The sequence below is a fragment of the Rhinolophus sinicus genome, linkage group LG07, assembly GCF_036562045.2.
Source record: "Rhinolophus sinicus isolate RSC01 linkage group LG07, ASM3656204v1, whole genome shotgun sequence".
NCBI lineage: Eukaryota > Metazoa > Chordata > Mammalia > Chiroptera > Rhinolophidae > Rhinolophus > Rhinolophus sinicus.
Genome location: NC_133757.1, coordinates 85,314,619 through 85,335,918, shown reverse-complemented (window position 1 = coordinate 85,335,918; position 21,300 = coordinate 85,314,619). Strand labels below are relative to the sequence as shown.

Genomic DNA, 21,300 nt, shown 5'->3' with positions numbered 1-21,300 from the left:
GATTAAATCAAATACAAGAGAAAATGATGCAATCAAAAGATGTGGTAGAGACGAGATGTATGAGGCTGCTGCTGGCGTAACAGACATACTGTTTTACAGCAAACTTTTTAATAAGTAGAAAGAATACACTCTGAAATAATGATAAAAAATATAGGATAGCTAGTACATAAATCAATAACAGTCATTTACTATCATCATCAAGTATTATGTACTGTACATAATTGCATGTGCTACATTACTTTTATGCCATTGGCAGCGTGGTGGGTTTGTTTACACTAGTGTCGCCATAAACCCTTGAATAATGTGTTGTACTACGGCGTTATGACAGCTATGAAGAAACTAGGTGATAGGAATTTTTCAGCTCCATTAGAATCTTATGGGACCACCATTGCATATGTGGTCTGTTGTTGACCGAAAATTAATAAAATAATGATGAAGAAGAGAAACAAAAGCTGATTCTTTGAAACACATTAATGAAATAGCTAAACTTCTGGCAACATTAACCCAGAAAGAAAAGAAACCCCACAAATAATTAATATTAGGAATAAAAAAGAGCCATAACTATAGAAGCATTGATAATTTCAAACACCTGAAGAGAACACTGACAAATTTATGCTTATACATTTGAAAAACTTAGATAAAATGGAAAAAAAAATAGAAAATCTGAGCAACTAAAATTGACTCCAGAAGAAAATCGAAAACCTGAATATTCCAATTACCATTAAAGAAATCCAATCAGTAGTTAGAAGTTTCTCGCCAGTTGCCCCAACTCCCGATACTGCCAACCACCTCCAAATATATTCCAGGTTCAAATTATTTTAAAGGCAAAGTTTTACTAAACCTTGGCCCCAAACTTTAAAAAAAAAAAAAAAATCCCTATTAATCCAGTGGTTTAAAGATGTTATTGTTCTGTCTTTTGACCTCTATATTTTCTTATGAGAAGTCAGCAGTAATTCCTATCATTACTCCGCTGTATGTAATATGCTGTTTTCCTCTGGGTGCTTTCAGGATTTTTTCATTTTATAGTAGTACATCTTTGGTTACAGCATTTAACTATAATGTGCCTATATGTGTTTTCTTCCTACTTATTCTGTTTGGAGTTATTGTTCTCATGCTTGTGTTTTGTTCCACTTCTTGTCTATTTCTTTTTTTTTTCTTTATTTTATTTTATTTATTTTTAAAAATTTATTGGGGTGACAATTGTTAGCAAAATTACATAGATTTCAGGTGTACAATTCTGTATTACATCATCTATAAATCCCATTGTGTGTTCATCACCCAGAGTCAGTTCTCCTTCCATCACCATATATTTGATCCCCTTTAACCTCATCTCCCACCCCCCACCCCCCTTACTCTCTGGTAACCACTAAACTATTGTCTGTGTCTATGAGTTTCTGTTTCTCATTTGTTTGTCTTGTTCTTTTGTTATTTTTGGTTTATATACCACATATCAGTGAAATCACATGGTTCTCTGCTTTTTCTGTCTGACTTATTTCGCTCAGCATTACACTCTCAAGATCCATCCATGTTGTCACAAATGTTCCTATATCATCTTTTCTTACCGCCGAATAGTATTCCATTGTGTATATATACCACAACTTCTTTATCCATTCATCTATCGAAGGACATTTTGGTTGTTTCCATGTCTTGGCCACCGTAAATCCTTGTCTATTTCTGGTGCTTTATCCTTTGTTTTAGACATAGGTTGGAAGTGCCAGCAGTGGGGGAAGATGGGTAGGAGGCATGCATGGCCCCCTCTGCCTCTCTCTTTATTCCTCAGTTTATGTCAGTCCCCATCACTGTGCCTCTGAGGGCTTTGTCTACTTCATAAGCAGATACCCAGTTCAACTTAACCTGCCCAATCCTGGCAAACACCACAGGCTGCCTGGTAACAGAGGAGGTAGATGCCCCCAGCACTTATCCCTTGCATTACAACTTTCATGGATTCCTAAGCCAAAACGATTCTAGTTACCAGGGACATACATTTCAGATCCATGCCATTGCATATTCTGAAGCATTAAAAAGCTTTCAGATGGGCCTTGGTCAAGGAGGACTAGCTCTCAAGTAGTTCAGCTGCTGATAAAACGGAATGGTCCTGGTGAGGAAATATGATCTAGAGATTCCACAGCTCTGCCAGGTTGTCCTTTTAGTGATAGAATGAAAACCCACCCAACACACTGATTATGGCCTGTGGAACCTGTGAGCCTGGGTCCTCACCCCACATTGCCACCTGTTGGTCATAAACCCAGACCAGTGACAAGGCTTGAGAGTCCAAAGAATTACTACCTTGGTTTTAGACTCATAAATCACCTATAATTGGAATTGGAAATAGCCCTGGCAATTCTGAGTTGGTAGATGTTTCTCCCAAGATGGCAGCACACCTAGTCCTAGATATGTACAGCTGCTTTAGGCGCACATAGAAGCTTTCTATTTAGAAGCTTTAACGTATCCACTAGCCACTATTTGGAATAGCAGGGTCCCCGAGCTCAACAAGTGTCATCAGAGACCAACACCCTTGTAGGGCATGTTGCCAGGGAGTGCAATATGATGGCTCGTCGGCAGAACTCGGCATCCCTTATTCACCAGCTGGGTTTCCCATCTCACTTATATTCATTTCCAGTATAAAGTTTACTTCTGTAGAAGGAAATCCTGCCATTTGTGACAATATGGATGAGCCTGGAGGATAGTATATAAGTAAAATAAGCCAGGCACAGAAAAATAAATACTGTATGATCTCACTTATATGTGTTATCTAAAAAAGTCAAACTCATAAAAGCAAAGAGTAGAATGGTGTCTGCTAGGGGCATGGGGGTGGGTGGGCGAAGCGGAGAGATGTTGGCCACAGACTACAAACTTTCACTTACGCAGGATGAATCAGTTCCGGAGGTCTAATGCACAGCACGGTGACATAGTTAATCTGTAGTTTATTCTTGAAACTTACTAAGAGAACAGATCTTAAGTGTTCTCACTACGTACATACACCCCCCACACACACACACACAGTGGTAACTATGTAAGGTGATGGACGTGTTAATTACCGTGTTTCCCCAAAAATAAGATCTAGCCAGACAATCAGCTCTAATGTGTCCTTTGGAGCAAAAATTAATGTAAGGCCCGGTCTTACATTATATTATATTATATTATATTATATTATATTATATTATATTATATTATATTACATAAGGCCCGGTCTCATAGTAAAATAAGACTGGGTCTATTAATTTTTGCTCCAAAAGACACATTAGAGCTGATTGTCCGGCTCGGTCTTATTTTTGGGGAAACACGGTAGCTTGATTGTGGAGACCACTTCACAGTGTATACATATATCACATTACATCGTATTCCTCAGATATATACACTTTTTGTCAACTATACCTTAACAAAGCTGGAAAAAAACTAAGGTTTAGTTTCGTGATAATTGCTTGTTATTTTAAGAAAGCTTTATTTTGGTAATTGAGTTTGTTGGCCAAGCTGTTCTGCCAAGCAGGAAAGAAACAGTGCGTTCACCTTTAGGCCACAGAGAGCAGGGACAGGCCTGGGACAGGATGGGATAGGGGTAAGCTTCCCCTACCTTCCTTGGGGACTTCCTGCAGGGGCTCCCAGCCTCAGCGGCATGGCAATCTGGGTAACTCCTCCCTTCAGGGGTGGGTGAGGGTGGGGCAGACTGGGAAAAAGTCTCAGCTGCTGCTTAAAGCAGCCCAGACAATTAATGGGCAGCTCCAGCTGGTATTCGAAAGAGACTGAAATCCTACACCTTGTTTTCTTATGATAGAATTGATTTTGGCATATACTCTGGGGTTACTCTAGTTTTTAAGGAAGTGTCCATTTTGGGTGTCAAGGACCACTTGGGGACAGCAGACAGTTGCGTAATGCAGGTCTGGACCAGGGACAGCTCCAGGGCCTGCTGCCATGGCAAGGCTAGGTTCTGAAAAGCCCATCTAGGGACACCAGGGTCTACCCTAAGAGAGCGTCTCGATGCAGGTAGTCCCTGGGCAAACTCAAGGAGTTCCTGGCCCACCTGGTCAGGAAGGGGATAGGAGAGATGCTTGTCCTGGTCGTGGGCCTTTAGACCATCCAAAGATTATGCTGGTAATCAACAAAAAACAAACCCTTAGCACATTAGACAATTCTGTCTCAGACTCTTCACTTCTTTGTTTCATTTTAGGCTCTACTTCAATATTCTAGCTTCCAACCCTCTTTGCTTCTCCAGTCTTGACTTGTAAAACTCTCCTGGACGTGGCTTACAGTCACGATCTTTTTCTTCCATTTCGTTGCTTTAGATGACACCCAGCCTGATTCAGTCCTGGGTGGGCCAGGACTTAGCTTCTTTGCCAGTGCTCTGTCCAGGATTGTTAGCCTGGTCCACAGTGGGTGGGTGACACAGCAGAGTGGCTGAGTGTGTGCCAGGAAGGAGGGAATGTGTTTGCAAATGGGGAAATGATGATGGTGACCCAAAAGAAATGCGACCACTATTCTCTAGTCTTTCCTGAGGTGGGGAGGCTGAGCAGCTTCCCTCATGGGGCTTGAAGGTACCCGACTACCAGGAAGACCCATGGTCAATTAAGGAATCTGATACAGGGTACTCTGCAAGGATGCTGATTTAGGCTGGTTTGTTTCAGACATCATGGAATATGCAGTAGGCATGTTGGAGGGTCCTAAAGCACTGGGAAGAAGCGTATGGTAGCATGTACAAAACAGGAAAGGTGAGGACTGATGATCGAGTCCTGCATTTAGGATGGCCAGCCAAGGAACACAGGGTGAGAGGCTTCACAGGACTGGCTGGTATAGGTGATGTCAGGTGACCTCTCCTGAAGGCCTGAAGTGGCTGATCACCCCTGCTAAAAAGTTGTCTTCAGCAGCGGGCTTTGTAATCTTGGAAGCCTTAGTCTCTGAGGGTCAGGACTGGAGACATGTTCAGTACAAGGCGAGACCAATCTCCTGGGCAGTTTTTGCACAAGTGATTGGGAGAGGGTGTTGGACATCCCTTAGGACTCTTGTCTTGTAGTGGGTCGATCTGCACTGTGGGCAGCCCAGTGAGGAATGCGCCCCCTTTGTACTATAGAAAAGAGGAAAAGCAGCAACTGTAAGAGGGCCAAAGCCAAGAGGAATTTTCTCCCTATACATCTATGCAGTAAAAAAATGACTCCATCCAAGAGAGGCAGTATTTCAGCATTAGGTCATTTCACCCTTGGCAGAACAGAGGCTGGTGAATTTCACTGTACACTTACTTGCCTAAGCAAATGAGTTGGAGGCCTCTGAGGGAACTGGCCTCCATCTGTCATTTCTTGTATTTTAAAAGAGAAATCAATGATGGGTGGACTGAGCCCTCACTCATCCCTGGAGACAAAGCCCAACTATTCTTATTGCAGCATTTTTCTATCCGGTTTTTATGTCTAGAAGAGTTTAAGACCTTTTGGCTTTGGATTGATTTTCTAACATTACCTATGCAAATTTTTCTTTTAGTAATAAAACTCCTTCTTCAAGCAATAGTTTATACAAAACCACAATGCATGAAACAGAAAAATACTCAGAATTTTATTAGCATGTATTTATTTTTTAACTTCACATTGATAACATTTTACTTCATATGCTGTCAATAAATGAGAAAACGGAGGCCATTTTCATGAATACAAAAACATACAAAATCAGGGTGTATTGGATGATAACTGTATCACTTTGGTTGAACAGTATTGAAATATATAACTTAGATAAATGATCACAAATGATACCTTTTTAAAAAATGCTTTTCTTACAATCTCAGGATATTCTTCAGTTAAAAGTATCCATGATCAGAAAGAACAATTTATTGTTTCAAAGTTGAATCACTAAGAATAGTCCACAATTGCTGGAATACTTATCGCAAAATAATAGACAACAAGCATTCGGACTTACCATAAGAGCTAAAACTGTTTCTACTGCAATGTTATCACAACTTGACCGACAGACTGCATAGTTACTGCACAACTGTTAGAACAATAAAGAGAGCATGCATTGAGCAGACAATAAGCATCATGAAAATAATAATAAGTCTCAATGTAGTGAGGGCTTTCTATCTTCCAGACACCACGGTAGGTCCTCACAAGGCATTATCCTTACATAACAGCTCTAGTCTATTATCTTCCCATTTTTTGATGAGGAAAGTGATGTTTGGAGAAGTTAGGCAACTTGTTTGTTGTGCACACAAGCTACCAGGATGTGATACATCAACTAGCATTTCACGGAATGGTGCTCATTTATCCTCTACCAGTACATTTTACATCACAGGACACGCATGGGCCTGATTTAAACACTCATGAGGTGTTTAGCTCCTCTAATCTATGAACATTAAGATAAATTCAGATATGTGCCCAGACATTGCAAGGGAACCTTTTTTCCAAGGTCTGCACAAAATGAGTCCATCTGGAAATAAAAGTGAGTCGGCTGGTGAATGGCTGGATGTTACAATTTGGATACCAACACACTTGTGTCCACCTGTTACTTATTAGACTTTAGGGCTTAAAATACATTTTAAAGATGGAACTGCTGAAAAATGTCTGCACAACTTGGAAACCACGATCATGATGTAGGGCAGATTAGCAAGAGTCAGAGAGTTATGGATTCCTGTCTTGGGTTTGCCACTTGTTAGCAAGTTGATATTGAGAAGACACCTTAACCCACTGGAGCTTCAGTTTCTTTCAAAAAGAGCAAAATTCTACCACTTTGGGGTTGCTGTACACATTAAATGAGACATGAGCACAACACCAGGCACATAGAAGCCCCTCCTCTTCTCTTTGCCCTCTGTCACCACTAAAAATCTTCTCTACCCAGACTGGCCTGTTCACTAAATCCTAACTCTCCAGCATGCCCTCCAGTAACGCCTGCCCTTTCTTGACGATGCCTCTCACTGGGAACCTCATGAAAGCAGGGCATAACGCAGCGCCTAGAACTGTCTCTCTGACACCTAGCAGAGAAGAGGGAGGAGCACTTTCCAAGGAAGGAGAGAAAGCAACCTGAAGGTGGAGATGGTTGTGTTCATTTAACAGTCACACTTCTGCTGGCTTCCACTGGCCTTGGATTTACACATAAGCTTATTTAGCTTCTACGTGTGGAGACCGTGTCCTCAACGAGACTGTCACTTCCTGAGAGCTCGGCCACATAGGTATATGCCTGTTACCTCCTCAAACAGTGCCTTACCCCGCTCTGGACACAGAATTTGCCGCTTTGTAAAAGGAAAACACCTGACAAGTCAAAAAACTTAGATCTTTTTAGATAGAGGAACGAAAGATTCTTTTTCTCACGTCAACTCTTTCTTCTATGGTCTGGGTACATTTTGGTTTATCTGGGGAATGTTTAAAGGAACCCTGAAGTTTCCTTTAGCCTTCCTATGTCATATTTGGAATTAAATCGTCTGTTTATTGGTGATCTATGTAGGGTCCAAGAAACTCTCAGTAATTTTCTTAGAAAGGAGGATCATGACCTGGCTCGAATGCCTTGATTTCAATTGCATTCATTCAAGGAAATAACATGGGAAAGGTCTTAGCCTGGTAAAGTGAATATCCCCAGGCCCACAGGCTGTAGGTCCCGCCCTGAGTTGGCTTTTAGTCATCTGCCTCATTTTCCCAGGGGCCATAGCCATCCCCTTCATCCGCCTCTTCAATATTCTCATTTTCAAAAGAGGCCTCTTCCTCCTCCTCTTCTCGGATCACCTTCATTAACTCAAGGAAGCTCGGGGGCGGTCCCTGATCTTTCAACTCCCTAAGCCTACACCACAGGATCTCACTGAGGCTCGCCCCAGCCATGACCTGCTCTAAGCGGACCTGATCTGCGATATTCCTGGGGATGGCCCGTTTCTCCACAGCCCTCCGGAGCAGGGTCTCTAACCGCAACACGTAGGCGGAGACTTTCTCTCCTTCCTCCTGATAGGTCTTCAGGTATTTCACCTGTGAGGTCCTGCGGCTCTCCAGGCTTCCAAACACTTGCTTAAATGCCTCCAGACACTCTTCCACGCTTATGGAAGGATTGTCTGCCTGCACTATATGCATGAGGTCCAGGGCGGGGCCACGCAGGCTTTCCATCAACCACCTTTTCTTTTCTGCCTCTGCTACGGGCCACTCTTTGACTATCTCCATAGCCTGTTCCAACCAGATTTCAAAGGGCTCTTCCTCTGGGGCGGGCACAGCGCTCCCCGAGAACACTCTCAGCTTCCGGTATCTCATGGGGAGCAGGGGCTGAGGGGCATGTGCGATTGCCTGTCCCAACAAATGGGCCAGTAACTCCGGTGACACACAGGGCACTGAGGCTGGAGATACACCCTCATGTCCAAGTGCCCGGAACATACCTGAGACTGTCTGCCCCTCTTTTTCTAGAAAGAGGTTCAGTCTTTCAAGAAATTCAGTGTCCTGGTTAGGGGTTTTAAAGACCACTTTCCAGACACCCCCCTTCCCCTGAACCTCACTGGGGATCACTGAGACGTCAGTGTCCTCTACGAGCTCTAACAAGACAGCATTTGCATTCTCTTGCTTCCTGAATATTTTGCCGAGCAGTCTATACCTGCCCAGAGACTTGAAAGTCTCCTGGAGAACCTCCTGAATCTCCGTCTCATCACATTCCACCGGTATGCCCGTGACCATCAATGATTTCTGATCATCCACACTCATTATCCGGCACCAGTCCTCCAACAGCGCCAGTGCCATCTTCACGAGGATTTATTTGCTCTAACTCTACGGATACCAATTCGTTTGTGGCATAGGTAGGCACTGCCTTAGGATTTAAAGTATCCTTTAAATGGGCTCCTGAACCTTGAACCCACCAGTGAACGGGTCCAGGTCAGGTCACTCCAACATCAGTCTCAAAGTCTTCTGGACGGACCAGTAAACCCCTTACTTGTCCAGTGGCAAGCACTCAGCACTTCCAGTTACGTCTCTGGAACAGACCCAAGGTGTGTGGTTAGTGTCTCAGTTATGACAGCGCCATTGTCTGTGGCTCTGCAGTCCCATGGGTGCTGTTTCTCTCCTGGATGCCAGCAGCCACGTGGTGGTGTTGACCCTCTCTGACCAGTGGAGAAAGGCGAGAACTGCTTTCACACTCTCCGGGTTTCTGCCGCCTCACCTCTCTCTAGTCAGTGGGGAAACGCCTCTGCCGTGGCACCCAGAACTCCTGGAGAGAAGTCTCACAGCAGAGTGGCTTGGACTCCTAGTGAAACAACGGTCAGTTACCACACAGCCCTCTCCTTCCCAGGAAGCATCCACACTCTAGTTGTGGATGGAAGTGAAGACAGACGAAGGTTCTGCCTCACATGGTATGTGTGCTGTCCCACTCTGTCAGATCTCTTCTTTGCTCCTAGTGATTTTTTTTTCCCTCTTGGGGACCCTCCTGCCATCTGGCTTCCCCACAATATACTCATCAGACACACCAATTAATGTCTGAGCCCACTTATGGCCAGGATTCAAGATCCTTCCCACGGTAAGAATTATATGAGGAGACGTGGCTGGATACCTGTTTATGTGTTCCAATGTTCCATGAGAGTTGATCTTATTTATTCAGCTTCTCCTACATGAAGATGTCACCCAACTCCATACAATGGTGTGTCTGGATCCTTCTTAGCTCTGGCCAAGCCAAGCTGCCCTGTTGCACATAAATAATAATGGTGTATTTTATGGTTTGATAATATCCAATGATGAAGACTGTCAGCGAGTTTATTAAAAAATATGACTATCCTTCACAATTCAATCTACTAAACAATATAGTTGCTTCAGTTCTTTGATGAAAAAAGTCCAATTAGAAATCACTCGAACACTTAAAACCAATTAATGTCAGTATAACAATATAACTTATATAATATACTTTAATATAATAATATAGGTATAAGAATTTAATATACGTTTAATAATTTTTGAAAATCTCAGGGCCAAATAAGTTAAACTTGGATTATGAATCATGCTCTTTTGTTATGTCCGGTCAGGCTTGGCAAACGCACAAGTAGGTGTTTCTTTTGCTATGAATGTTAAGTTACTAACAAGACATTATTGTTGTAGCATTTGAACTTGAATGGATCATTTGAGGAAAAAGGAAGACAGAGCATATCTATAGAGAGCCAGTGGAGATTGGGTAATGTAATGTAAAAAGGGAAGAGTTCCTAGAGTCTCCCAGTTCTGTTGTAGAGAGCGTGTTAAGGGGCCATGATCATTCTTCCTTAGGCCTGAAAATCTCCATCAAGCCGAGTGAGGTGCATAGGCCACAGATGCCAACCTGTTGCCATAGTGGCAGCTGTTCCTGCTACAGGCACATTTCCTCAGTCCTTCTGGAAGGTGCTGACGGCATGGAGTGTGCCCAAGGTTCAGAAGGGCAAAATGCTGGATAATGCCCTGGCCCAGCAGCCCCATGGATCTGAGCCCAGTGACTTCTCCATGCCTCCCTTTCCCTTTCAATGTGGGGGTGACCTTCCTCCCACGTTGTAATATTTAGAGGAAACATGAGATGTAAAAAGGCATCAAATGTGCAGGAAGAAACATTTCCAAGGTCTATGGAATAATTGCCATGGCTTCTTCCTCCAAATGCAGTCCCTACCTGCAAGGTTAACTGTCAAATAAAAAGATGGCAATTGAACCACCGATTTTGATACACAGTAAGTCCACGGAAGGAAATATTTGGATATGGAAAAAATGTGAAAAATCTTGTATTTTCTAACATAAGGATAAGTTGGAAAAGGGACTATACTTTCAGGTGGAAGACCCCCACTGGAATTGTTGGATCATTTAATTAGTAACCTTGGGCAAAGCGTCTCAATTTCTCTAAATCTGTTTCCTACCCTGGAAAGTAGTAATGGAAAAGAACGCATCTCACAGGCTGCTGTGAGTAGGAAATGATGTAATTCGTATGAAAGCACTTTATTCAAATTAGAAGCACATCTGGTGCTGAGTCTGAATGTCCACCTGTGGGTCTCTCAACCCCCTACACGTGTATCGCTCTCCTTCCTCCTCCCCTTCTCATCAGGAGAATCCTTCCCACCTATCATGGTGGGCTATTCCTCAAACTGTGACTGATGGTCCTCCAAATTTAACTCCATTCACCAAACTATCCCTCACATTTGGGTTGAGGGAGAGTATCCACATCTAATCCTAATAAGGGCAAGCGCTGACAATGGGACAGAATCCTTGGTCACACTTGCCGGCGCGGCAAACAGCCTCTTTTAGCCCAAACCCACCCTCGTTACTGAGCATGCCCAGACTTCTCTCTCGAACCACCAAAGGATGGGCATCATCTTTGCAGGATATTGCCACTGTAGTAAAAGGGGCGGGGCTGTAATCGACCAGAGGCAAAGATTGATACAAGAAAAGTACGTGGGGATGGGAGTGAGCAATGAAGCGCGCTCAGTGACGGTGTTAGCACATATCAAAATGCTCTCTGGATATCCACCAACCGGGTAGCTGTGCCTGGTCTACCCGCACATACACAACCACATCTCCACACACCGTTTCCCTGCTTGGCCTCATACAATTCAAAGCGTTCAATCACAGCCCCATCTCTTACCTCACACTGGACTCGCGCGGGCACATATGCCCCCCACCCCACCCCCACCCCCGCACGCGGCTCTGGCGCAGTGCGCAACAGGGGCGAGGGTACAGGGGAGGCAGACAGGTAAGGGCTGGAGATTTGGGGAGTGGGTTGTAATCTGTGCCTTTCCCTCCCTTTGAGGGTGGGGGCATAAGATACCAAATCAGAACATTCTCCTGGGCACTTCTTGGCGCAGTGGCGCAATTACGGTACGTGGCGCCCTCAGGCACCCTCTCTATGTATTAGTTGTGCTGGGCCGGAATTTGCACTGTATTTTTGGCTACACTCGCAAGCACACAGACCTATGTCTCTTTATACCCCAGATCCACCACCATTTGCTCCGCCTCTGCATTTCTCCCTGCCGCGCTGTGCGCCCTCCACAATTGTGGATGCACTGAGTGAGAACCTTCTCGTTTCACTCTGCCCCCAACAGCCCTCCAAAGCCCGTCGGTAGACTGAAGCTTTGGTGTCTTGCGCATCGGAACATGGCCCCCACCTCTCCGCACGGCCTGCGCCATTCCCTCCCCATCCTCACTGCGGCCTCTTCCCTTCTGCCCCGGTGTCTTGTCGCCAGCCAGTTTGTTTCCCTTTCCTCATCCATCAGCTCATGCCCGAGATAAGAGGAGGGAGCCCTCCCCATAAAGGGCCCTAGCCCCCCGTTTACCTCCGCAATGCGGTGGGGGAGAGGCGCCTGGGTAGCATAGGTAGGAGAGAAGGGCGCGGGGACCAGGGGCTGGCTGCGCCCTCGGGTCTTCGCCCAGCGTGCCTATCCCATACTCACCCTGGAGCCGAGAGCTGTTAGTGGGCCCTCCACTCCGCATCCATTAGCCGGTGGTCTGGCAGCTTCACTTCCGGAGCGCGGGGCTCTGGGCGGCGCAACCCTCCCCCCCTCCCACGCGCTCAGCTCGGGTCCGGAGCGCCCAGCGCCCCGCCCCGCCCCCGCCGCGCCCCGCCTGTACCTCCCTCCGCCTGCAGCTGCCGGGAACCGGCAGCCTGTCACTCCCGCTGCCGCAGCGGCTGCGCTCCCAGACCCAACTTTGCAGCTTGCGGGAGCTCGCGTGGCGGCGGGGGGCGTGGGCAGGGAGGGGAAAAAGAGGGGTCAGGGGGAGGGACCGGGAGGGAGGGTCGCCCGCTCACCAGCCCTCCTTCCTTTCTGTGCACCTTGCGGTAGGCAGAGAGCGGCAGCCGCTGCAGAGGCTTCTGCACAGAGAGGCAGACTTAGGGATCGCAGACGGACGGGCGGACGCAGAGGACCCTCCCCGAGCCCCCCGCGCCATGGCCGAGAGGAAGCAATCCGGGAAGGCGGCAGAGGACGAAGAGGTCCCTGCCTTTTTTAAAAACCTGGGTTCAGGCAGCCCCAAGCCCCGGCAGAAATTCTGTGGCATGTTTTGCCCGGTAGAAGGGTCCTCGGAGAACAAGACCATCGACTTCGACTCACTGTCAGTGGGCCGGGGCTCGGGGCAGGTGGTGGCTCAGCAACGGGACGTCGCCCACTTGGGCCCCGACCCGCAGCCACCGTACTCCCGGCAGGGCCGGCGCGCGGGTGGGGAGCCATCTGTTGAATCCGGCCGGAAGGTGGAGATCCGGCGGGCCTCGGGCAAGGAAGCCCTGCAGAACATCTACGACCAGGTTGGTATTGGGTGGTGGGGGTGTTTGAGACGGAGGACCCGGCGCAGAGATCGCCCTTCCGTCGCCCCCCTTACAGCTCGGTGGAGAACCGAGCATCCCAGCGTGCCCACCGTCCTGCCCCTCCCTGCATATGTACACGCACCCCACCCAACCCGCCCCTTCTCCGCGAAAGGTACGGAGAGGCGCGGGCTTGGCTGTGGCAGCCGTGCGCCCACAAAGGCTGCCCGCGCTTTCCTGGGCCTGATGGGTGGTGATGGTAAAGGTTCGGCCGATCCTCGGCTTGGGGGTCGCAAGGTGGGGGATGGGGATGGGCCGCGGTTCCATTCTTCTTAAATCCTCCCGGGCGGCTTCCGATCGCAGCTGTGGCTGGGTGCCCCACCCTTTTTTGGATGCAGCTCTGGGCGTGCAGTGGAGGGTTCGCATGAAGGCCGAGGGGCTCCCTGGGGGTCAGGAGGGGCGGGGGCTTCGACGGCTGCTCCCCGCCGCGCCCTGCGCGCTCTCCTACAGCATCTCCTTCCTTGCCTTCCGCGCTCGCGTCCTGAGCTGGAGGCCAGGACCATGGTCAGCGCCTCGCCTCCCGGACCGCCCTGGAGAATCTCATCGCCCTGACTCCAGTGTGCCGCGTGAGAAGAACGAGGCAGGCGGTGGAGTCCCCCCGAAGAAACCCAGACGCTCCTAAATAGCCCATGTGGAGAACAAAGTTCCGCTAAGTATTTCAGCAAGGGCTTCCCAGCGCGCTCCCCCCAACCCGCCCTATGTGGGAGGCGCTTTGGGGATAGGGAACAAGTGGATTATGTTCAAAGAGTGAAAAGAAAAGGGGAAAAAAACCTTCACATTTTGGATCCAGTGTCAAAGATGGATTGGCACCCTCCATACTGTGTTAATGGGGGAACAAAGAAGACCAATTTGGTAAACCTTGATTTTAGAAAATGTTCGTCATCTCTGGCGAATAACAGCGTGCATTTGAAGGGCAGTCGTCTTCTCACACCACAGTTTGTTTTTTTTTCTTTATCAGGGTGACCTTCATACTTGTGCATTCCCCCCAGCCCCCCCCCCGAGCCTTAATTCCTCAACTGATAAATTACAGTGTGAAGTGTTTCAACATTTGTTTGCTGTTTCTTTCCCAGGCCCATTGGTGAAAATGAGAAATCAGTCAATGATTGATTATTTATTGAATACTTATTGCGTGCCTTGCCTTGTGGGACAGGGGAAAGTTAGCTATATATAAAAAGTTCAAGGTGATTTCTTCTTACGGGGCTTTCAGAGTAGTTGGGAGTGGCCTATACATATTCACTAAGTGATTCCACAAGCATTTATTTGGCTGGGCTTCAGACACTGTGCTTATAATGAACACATCAGAGAACAATGAAGAGTTGGTGCTAATGGCACAACCATGTTACTCTTTCCTGATGTGGCATAGAATTTTGCAGCTTTTCACTTTTGTTGGACCAATTCTAGGAAAGATAAACCATCTGTTGTCATTTTCAAAAGGGGGCAACTAATGACGTGATTCCTTCTCTCCCAGCCCTGTGCTCTGATTTATTCATATGGGGGAGGGGGTTACCGGATATCCATATTTCACTATCAGTCAGCCAGAAGAACTTAATCCAGAAAAGTTACTTTGTACCAAGTCATCAGACAACTGAAGTAAAAGTTTCTAGTGATGTAACTTAAAATGAAAGCTGAGTGAGTGTGAAATGCTTTCCTACGTGAACACACTGGTGAGGGCCAAACCATGATCATTATAGCATGAACAGCAGAACCTCTAGTGCCACTCACATGTTTGTGTGAGTGTCCTCATCTGAAACAAGGTGTGCTGAAAATTCTAATGTCCTATAGGGAGCAGGAAAATGCCTCGAGATAAGGAAGAGATCATTTTTAAAAATGGCCGCTCCAGGGGTGCAGGCTGACAGTGGTCTCCTTGATAATGATGGCAGTGAATTAAAACTCAGATTTGAAAGGCAAAGTTTCACTGGGTTGAATCACACATCTCTTTTTCTATGCATTTAGAAGTTCAAATATTTGATCATCAGAGTTACTTGTTTGAACACTTTCTAAATTTAATAGGAATGCTAGAGCACATGGAGAGGGAGATTTGAAGAGGAAACCAAACCCTAGGCAGTTTTAGCCTCTGGAAACCCAAAGTTGCTTCAGTTGCCTGGTTATTAGCAGCAGAGGGTGATTCTGGCTTGGTCTTTATGCCGCCTTCCCTGAATTTTCATTTTCAATCTTGCCTTATCATGTAAGGGCTGTTCCTTTGGGATTTGTGTCATTCGTGACTAAGAGTATTTACCAGGATTAGTACTTAACAGTGTTTGAATATTTCATGACTATTCAAGACACAAAAGACGTGTGTGTGTGTGTGTGTGTGTGTGTGTGTGTGTGTAACAATGGTGATTTCCAAAAGTACAGTTGGGCCCACCATTTTGACTGAATCAAGTAGCCATTACTTACCGTGTTTCCCCGAAAATAAGACCTCGCTGGGCAATCAGCTCTAATGCGTCGTTTGGAGCAAAAATCAATATAAGACCCGGTCTTATATTATATTATGTTAGATAAGACCCGGTCTTATGTTATAGTAAAATAAGACCGGGTCTTATATTAATTTTTGCTTCAAAAGATGCATTAGAGCTGATGATCCAGCTAGGTCTTATTTTCGCGGAAACAGTAGTTTTCAGCTAATGAGTAGGGTGACTGCCAATATCTCAGTACGTTTTTATCTGAAGCCCTGGCACATAGAGAGGTGGGGGAATACACTAGAGTGAGTGGATCTCACATCTTTCCTCCTCCCCTAAATGTGTGTTTATAGGTGTTATTAATGCATGCAGAGGGGCTTTGCCCACCTGCCACACTAGGAGTTCTGCTGTTCCTCCAGTAAGGTGGTGGGAAGGGAGGGAACACGCCTCCTTAGCCCGGATGCCACATGGCTTATGGGAGACTAGGGGAAGTTGAGTTGCATGTATCCCAGCATGCAAATGTCAACAAGTCAGCACCAGAAAGCACTCGGTGTGGCTTGGGCTGGAATGTTAGGTTTTGGTGAAAGGAAGAGCCAGTGCCATGAGTGCAAATGAGGAAAGTTTCTATCTCACTACTCTCTTTTCCCTTTGTCTCCTTGGGGGAAGTCCATCTTGGGCTGCAGTGAGGTTAAATTGGTGACCACCTGTTAGGGACTCTGAGCCTCTTGCAATAGAAAGCAGAAGGACACTACTGTTGGCTGTATTCTTTCCTGCTAGTGCCCAGGGGTCTCTCAGCCTCCTCCCTTCCACCTAAGAATTCCCTCCATTCTACCTCAGACACGTGTTAGCCAGAAACAGCTGTTCCACCAGGGAAACTGGATCATGAGCATCCCTTCCAATGGGGCTCCCAGGCCCTTTTCTCAGCAGCAAACAGCCTGCATGGACTAGGGTGGCAGGGGACTGATTCTCCATTTCTCTGGGGGCAGGTGCCAGTCAGGGAACTGCATGAGAGTGCTGCTGAACTTGACAAAATCACCCAGTCTGTAAAACGCTTTCTGACATGCCTTTCCATTCTATGTCTCCATCCCGTCTCCCCATGTTGATGGTCTCTCAGCCCTGGGTGCCCAGGGACTCTGCTGCCCTCTTAATGTTTAATGCTACCCTTGCCCCTTTGTGATGGTGATGCCCCTTCTAGAGCTTTCTTCCTCCAAAAGCAACGAGTTCTGAAATCACTCTCTTTCCTTTTGCCCTCCCTTCTCTCATTCAAAATCCCTTCCTTGTGTTAATCTTAGCTAGAGAGAAATCCCAATGATTCAAGGCATCCATCGCTTCTGTGAATGACTGATACACAAGTTGTCCCCAGAGATACGTGTTTGATAATAGATTAGCCTGTTCAACAAAATGAATGCCTAGTTAGCAGGATGTGTGGTAGAGATTTGGCTGGGAGCCTAGAACAAGGGCATTAATTTGATACTTTAGAGGCCACATTGTTTCGAAAGAGGAGACACAAATATGAACATTTATGGTTCAGGATTCCAATATACCTAAGACCCATCTGCATTCAAAGGGAGAGAGGGGCTTGGGTAGGAGAAGGAAATGGTAATAATCCGTAATTGTTGGTTGTTCTTGATTTCCTAGATGATTTTTTGACTAATCATATAATTAGTTAAATTTAAAAAAAAACATCTAATTGTGGTAAAATACACATAACATAAAATTTAACATTTTAACTATATTTAAGTGTACAGTTCAGTAGTGTGAAATATACTCATATTGTTTTGCAACCCATCTCCAGAACTTTTCCGTTTTGCAAAATTGAAATTCTGTGCCCATTATACAGTAACTCCCCATATCCTCTTCCCCCAGCCCCTGGCAACCACCATTCTACTTTGTCTCTGTGAATCTGACTACTCTAGGTAACCTCATATAAATGGAATCATATAGTGTTTGTCTTTTTGTGACTGGTTTATTTCACTTAGCATAATGTCCTTAAGGTTCATCCACGTGGCATACAACAGGATTTCTTCCTTTTTTAAGGTTGAATAATATTCCCATAGTTAGTAAATTTTAATGAGTCATTGATATTGAAAAGTTGTTGCTCGATTAATAGACCTGCAATGAATTAATTGTCGGAGGAAGTAAGAAGTGTTATATTTGGGATGAGATAGACCTTCCCCATCCATCTGGGACCCAAGGCTGAGTAGAAGAAAACTCCCTCCAGCTAAACAGCTTCTACAATCTTTCTCTCTTGTAGCTTAAGGGTGGAGAGAAGAATTACTGTCATGGAACCTCCAGTGACAACATCTGGCTATGACCTCTCCAATGTTGCATAGTTCATGAACTTGTGGGCTGTGGAAATCCAGATAGGGCTGGACGGTTTCCTACCAGTGATAAAGACAAGCCAGGTATTCTGATGGGTTCTTTGGTCCGAGTGTCCCTGTCTACTTCCTTGAGAAAAAGAGAGAGTCAGAATTGATCGTGGATTCCAATGTGTACTACCACTGAATGTCAGAGCTTGCAAGAGACCTCATGATTGTTTAATCACCTCATTCTAAAGGTGGAGAAAGTGATGCCCAGCAAAACACTTCTTCATCCCATGCAACTCAGGTGACAGTCCCAGGAGTGGGACAGAGGCCTGTCACCGCCCGGTCCCACCGCAGGCCTATAGCACTGAAACCTTGTGATTTATGTAGCATTATATAACTCAAGAATGTATGTCTATTTAAGAGTGTTCAGAATATATTATTTTAAAGCTTGTCCCAGCACTTTCTGATAGAGGCATTATTCCCTTTGTGTGAATAAAGACAGAGTCCTGGTGATATTTACTGACTTATCCTAAGGTCTTGCTATTTAGTAGGTACATGAGCTAGGATTTGAACCAATGTTTCTTGATTCAGTCCCATATTTCTTGCAACACTGCATTCTGTGGCTCTGTTCCACTGCCAGAGATAGTGCACGTAAACGTACAATTTAGTTTTGTGGCCAAAGTATTTCATATCCCATTAAACTTCATATGTTTTATGGGGTAGGCCCTGAGCTACATGCTTTATTTGTGCCATTTTATTAATGCTAAGACAACTCTATTAAGCAGGTACTACTGTTATCCTTATTTTGCAACAGAGATGTCTAAAGGTGAAAGAAACTTGCAAAGCAACTTGCTAATGAAAAGCCAGAGGCAGGATTGGAGCCCAGGGTCTATGCGACTAAAGAGACTCTTAAGCACTGTGATGTACTGAATTGCTTTCTCTATTAATTATTCTTATATCGTCTCCAAAGAATTAACTGTTGCAAAAAGCTGCTGTACCTATGTGGTTTTTTGTTTGTTTGTTTTCAATGAATTCTTTGAAGCCATTTACAAAAGGGACTGTTGATTTGCTTTATGAACGTGCCCTAAACTGCGGGTAGTCTGTCCATCAGTTTTTTTAAACACAAGAGATGTCTTCAAATATCGCTGGGACAGAGGCCAACTCTGAGAGTATGAATGACATATTTTTCAAAGATTAGAGCAATGTGATGACAAGGTGATTTTTCCACTTAATGTAAATCATGAATGACAAGCAAACAATGACCAAGCCACCAATAGGAGCATTGGCAGGTGGTCTGATGGACACTTGAGCTGGATTGATGGGTAGCATAGGCCCAGAGCTGCACAAAAAGAGTGTTTGAAGGGGAAAGACGTGGTCTTGAAGGTGGCTGGGGTCTGCTTTTGAGACACGTGTGGACAGTTTGACTCGGCTCTGATTCTGAGGCAGCTCGCTAGCTCTCTGACAGAAAGAACTCAGGGCTGGGAGACGGGAAGCCTGGCTTGTCGTCTGGCCCTGTTGTTTGCTAGCTGTGTTTCCTGCGCGATCACCTAACCGGGGGCTGTCATCAAGCTGGGCCTTGATCTGTAAGGCTCTGTCTCCAATTTCCACTAAAGGTTTTGAAGGAAACCTGTGATGTCCCTGGTTTTGTTCTTTTTTTCAATTAGGGTAAAATGTACATAACATAAAATTCTCATTGTGGTCTACAATTCAGTGACTTTAGAGCATTTATAATGTTGTGCAACCATCACTATTGCCTATTTCCAGGACATTTTTTTATCACTCCAAAAAGAAATCTCATATTCATTAAGCAATCATTTCTTATTATACCCTTACTCGCACCTATGGCAGCCATGAATCTGCTTTCTGTCTCCATAGATTTGCTTTTTCTGGACACTTTGCGTAAATGGAATCATACAATATGTGGCCTTTTGGGTCTGGCTTCTTTCATTTATTGTGATGTTTTCAAGGTTCATCCATATTGTAGCATGTGTCAGTCCTTCGTTCCTTTTTATCGCTGAGCAATATGTCATTGTTTGTATATATTATAGCGCATTTATTTATCTAGTCAACATTTGATGGACACTTGGGTTGGTTCCACTTTTTGGCTATCATGAATAATACTGCTGTTAACATTCTTTTAAGAGTTTTTGTTTAAACATATGTTTTCAGTTCTGTTAGGTATATATCTAGGGTGGGAATTGCTAGATCACATGGTACCATGTTTCCCCAAAAATAAGACCTAGCTGGACCATCAGCTCTAATGCATCTTTCAGAGCAAAAATTAATATAAGACCTGGTCTTATTTTACTATAAGACCTGGTATAACATAACATAACATAACATAACATAACATAACATAACATAACATAACATAACAACACTGGGTCTTATATTAATTTTTGCTCCAAAAGATGCATTAGAGCTGATGGTCCAGCTAGGTCTTATTTTCAGGGAAACATGGTATTTCTGTTTAGCCTTTTGAGGAACTGCCAAATTGTTTTCTCCCATTTTACCACCTTTTTGCATTCTTGCCAACAATGTACAAGGGTTCCAATTTTTGCACATTCTCCACCACACTGGTTCTTTTCCCCTTTTTAAAAACTATAACTATCCTAGTGGATGTGAAGTGGTGTCTCATTGTGGTTTGGATTTGCGTTTCCCTAATGACTAATGATGTTAAGCATCTTTCATGTTCTTGGCTGTTTGTGTATCTTCCTTGGATAAATATCTATTCAAGTTCTTTGCCAATTTTTAAAAATTGAGTTGTCTTTTTCTTGTTGAGTTGTAGGAGTTCTTTATATATTCTAGATACCAGCACCTTATCAGATACATGATTTGCAAATATCTCCCCCTGTTCTGTGGATTCTCTTTCTTGATAGTGCCCTTTGATTCCCAAAAGTTTTTAATTTTGACGAAGTTCAATTTATATTTTCTTTTGTTGCTTATGCTTTTGTTGTTACATTATCCCTGGGTGTTCTCAGAACTGTTGGATCAACTGAAATCTAGTAAAGAAGTTCTAGGGCCTCATTTCCTAGAATGATATTCATCTAACTAAACCCTATTGTTTTATGGGAACCTTGAAATTTATTAAGAAGAACATTTGCAATAGGTTAGTATTCTTGAGTGTTTTGTGTACTGCTTAAGTTTGGTCTTTCTATCTTGTGATCCAACCATACAAAGAAAATTCTTGTGTGTGTGTGTGTGTGTGTGTGTGTGTGTGTGTACACATATATATATGTGGTAGTATACATATATGTGGTACTATACAAATATAATATAATATAATATAATATAATATAATATAATATAATATAATATAATATAATATAATATAATATAATATAATGTAATACATCAGGGGTACCAAAAAACGTATA

General features: G+C 44.7%; 2 protein-coding genes across 2 annotated transcripts in view; one reads left to right on the top strand and one right to left on the bottom strand.

Annotated features, from left to right (window-relative positions):
• Nucleotides 1–5,511: 5,511 nt before the first annotated feature.
• PNMA2 (PNMA family member 2) lies at nt 5,512–12,585 on the bottom strand. Its single transcript, XM_019714942.2, has 3 exons — nt 12,314–12,585; nt 9,475–9,603; nt 5,512–9,171 (listed from the first exon to the last, which is right to left on the bottom strand). The coding sequence occupies exon 3, from the start codon at nt 8,670–8,672 to the stop codon at nt 7,578–7,580; it is 1,095 nt and encodes a 364-aa protein (XP_019570501.2). The 5' UTR covers nt 8,673–9,171; nt 9,475–9,603; nt 12,314–12,585; the 3' UTR covers nt 5,512–7,577.
• Nucleotides 12,586–12,807: 222 nt separating this feature from the next.
• The window catches only part of DPYSL2 (dihydropyrimidinase like 2), a 107,658-nt gene continuing 99,165 nt past the window's right edge, over nt 12,808–21,300 (top strand). The window contains exon 1 of the mRNA XM_019714962.2: nt 12,808–13,161. Within this exon, the coding sequence (XP_019570521.1) occupies nt 12,808–13,161 (354 nt within the window). The remainder of the gene's footprint in view (nt 13,162–21,300) is intronic.

What these genes read in the sequence shown, in the direction of transcription:
- PNMA2 (XM_019714942.2), bottom strand. Translation starts at nt 8,672, where the DNA reads ATGGCACTGGCGCTGTTGGAGGACTGGTGCCGGATAATGAGTGTGGAT.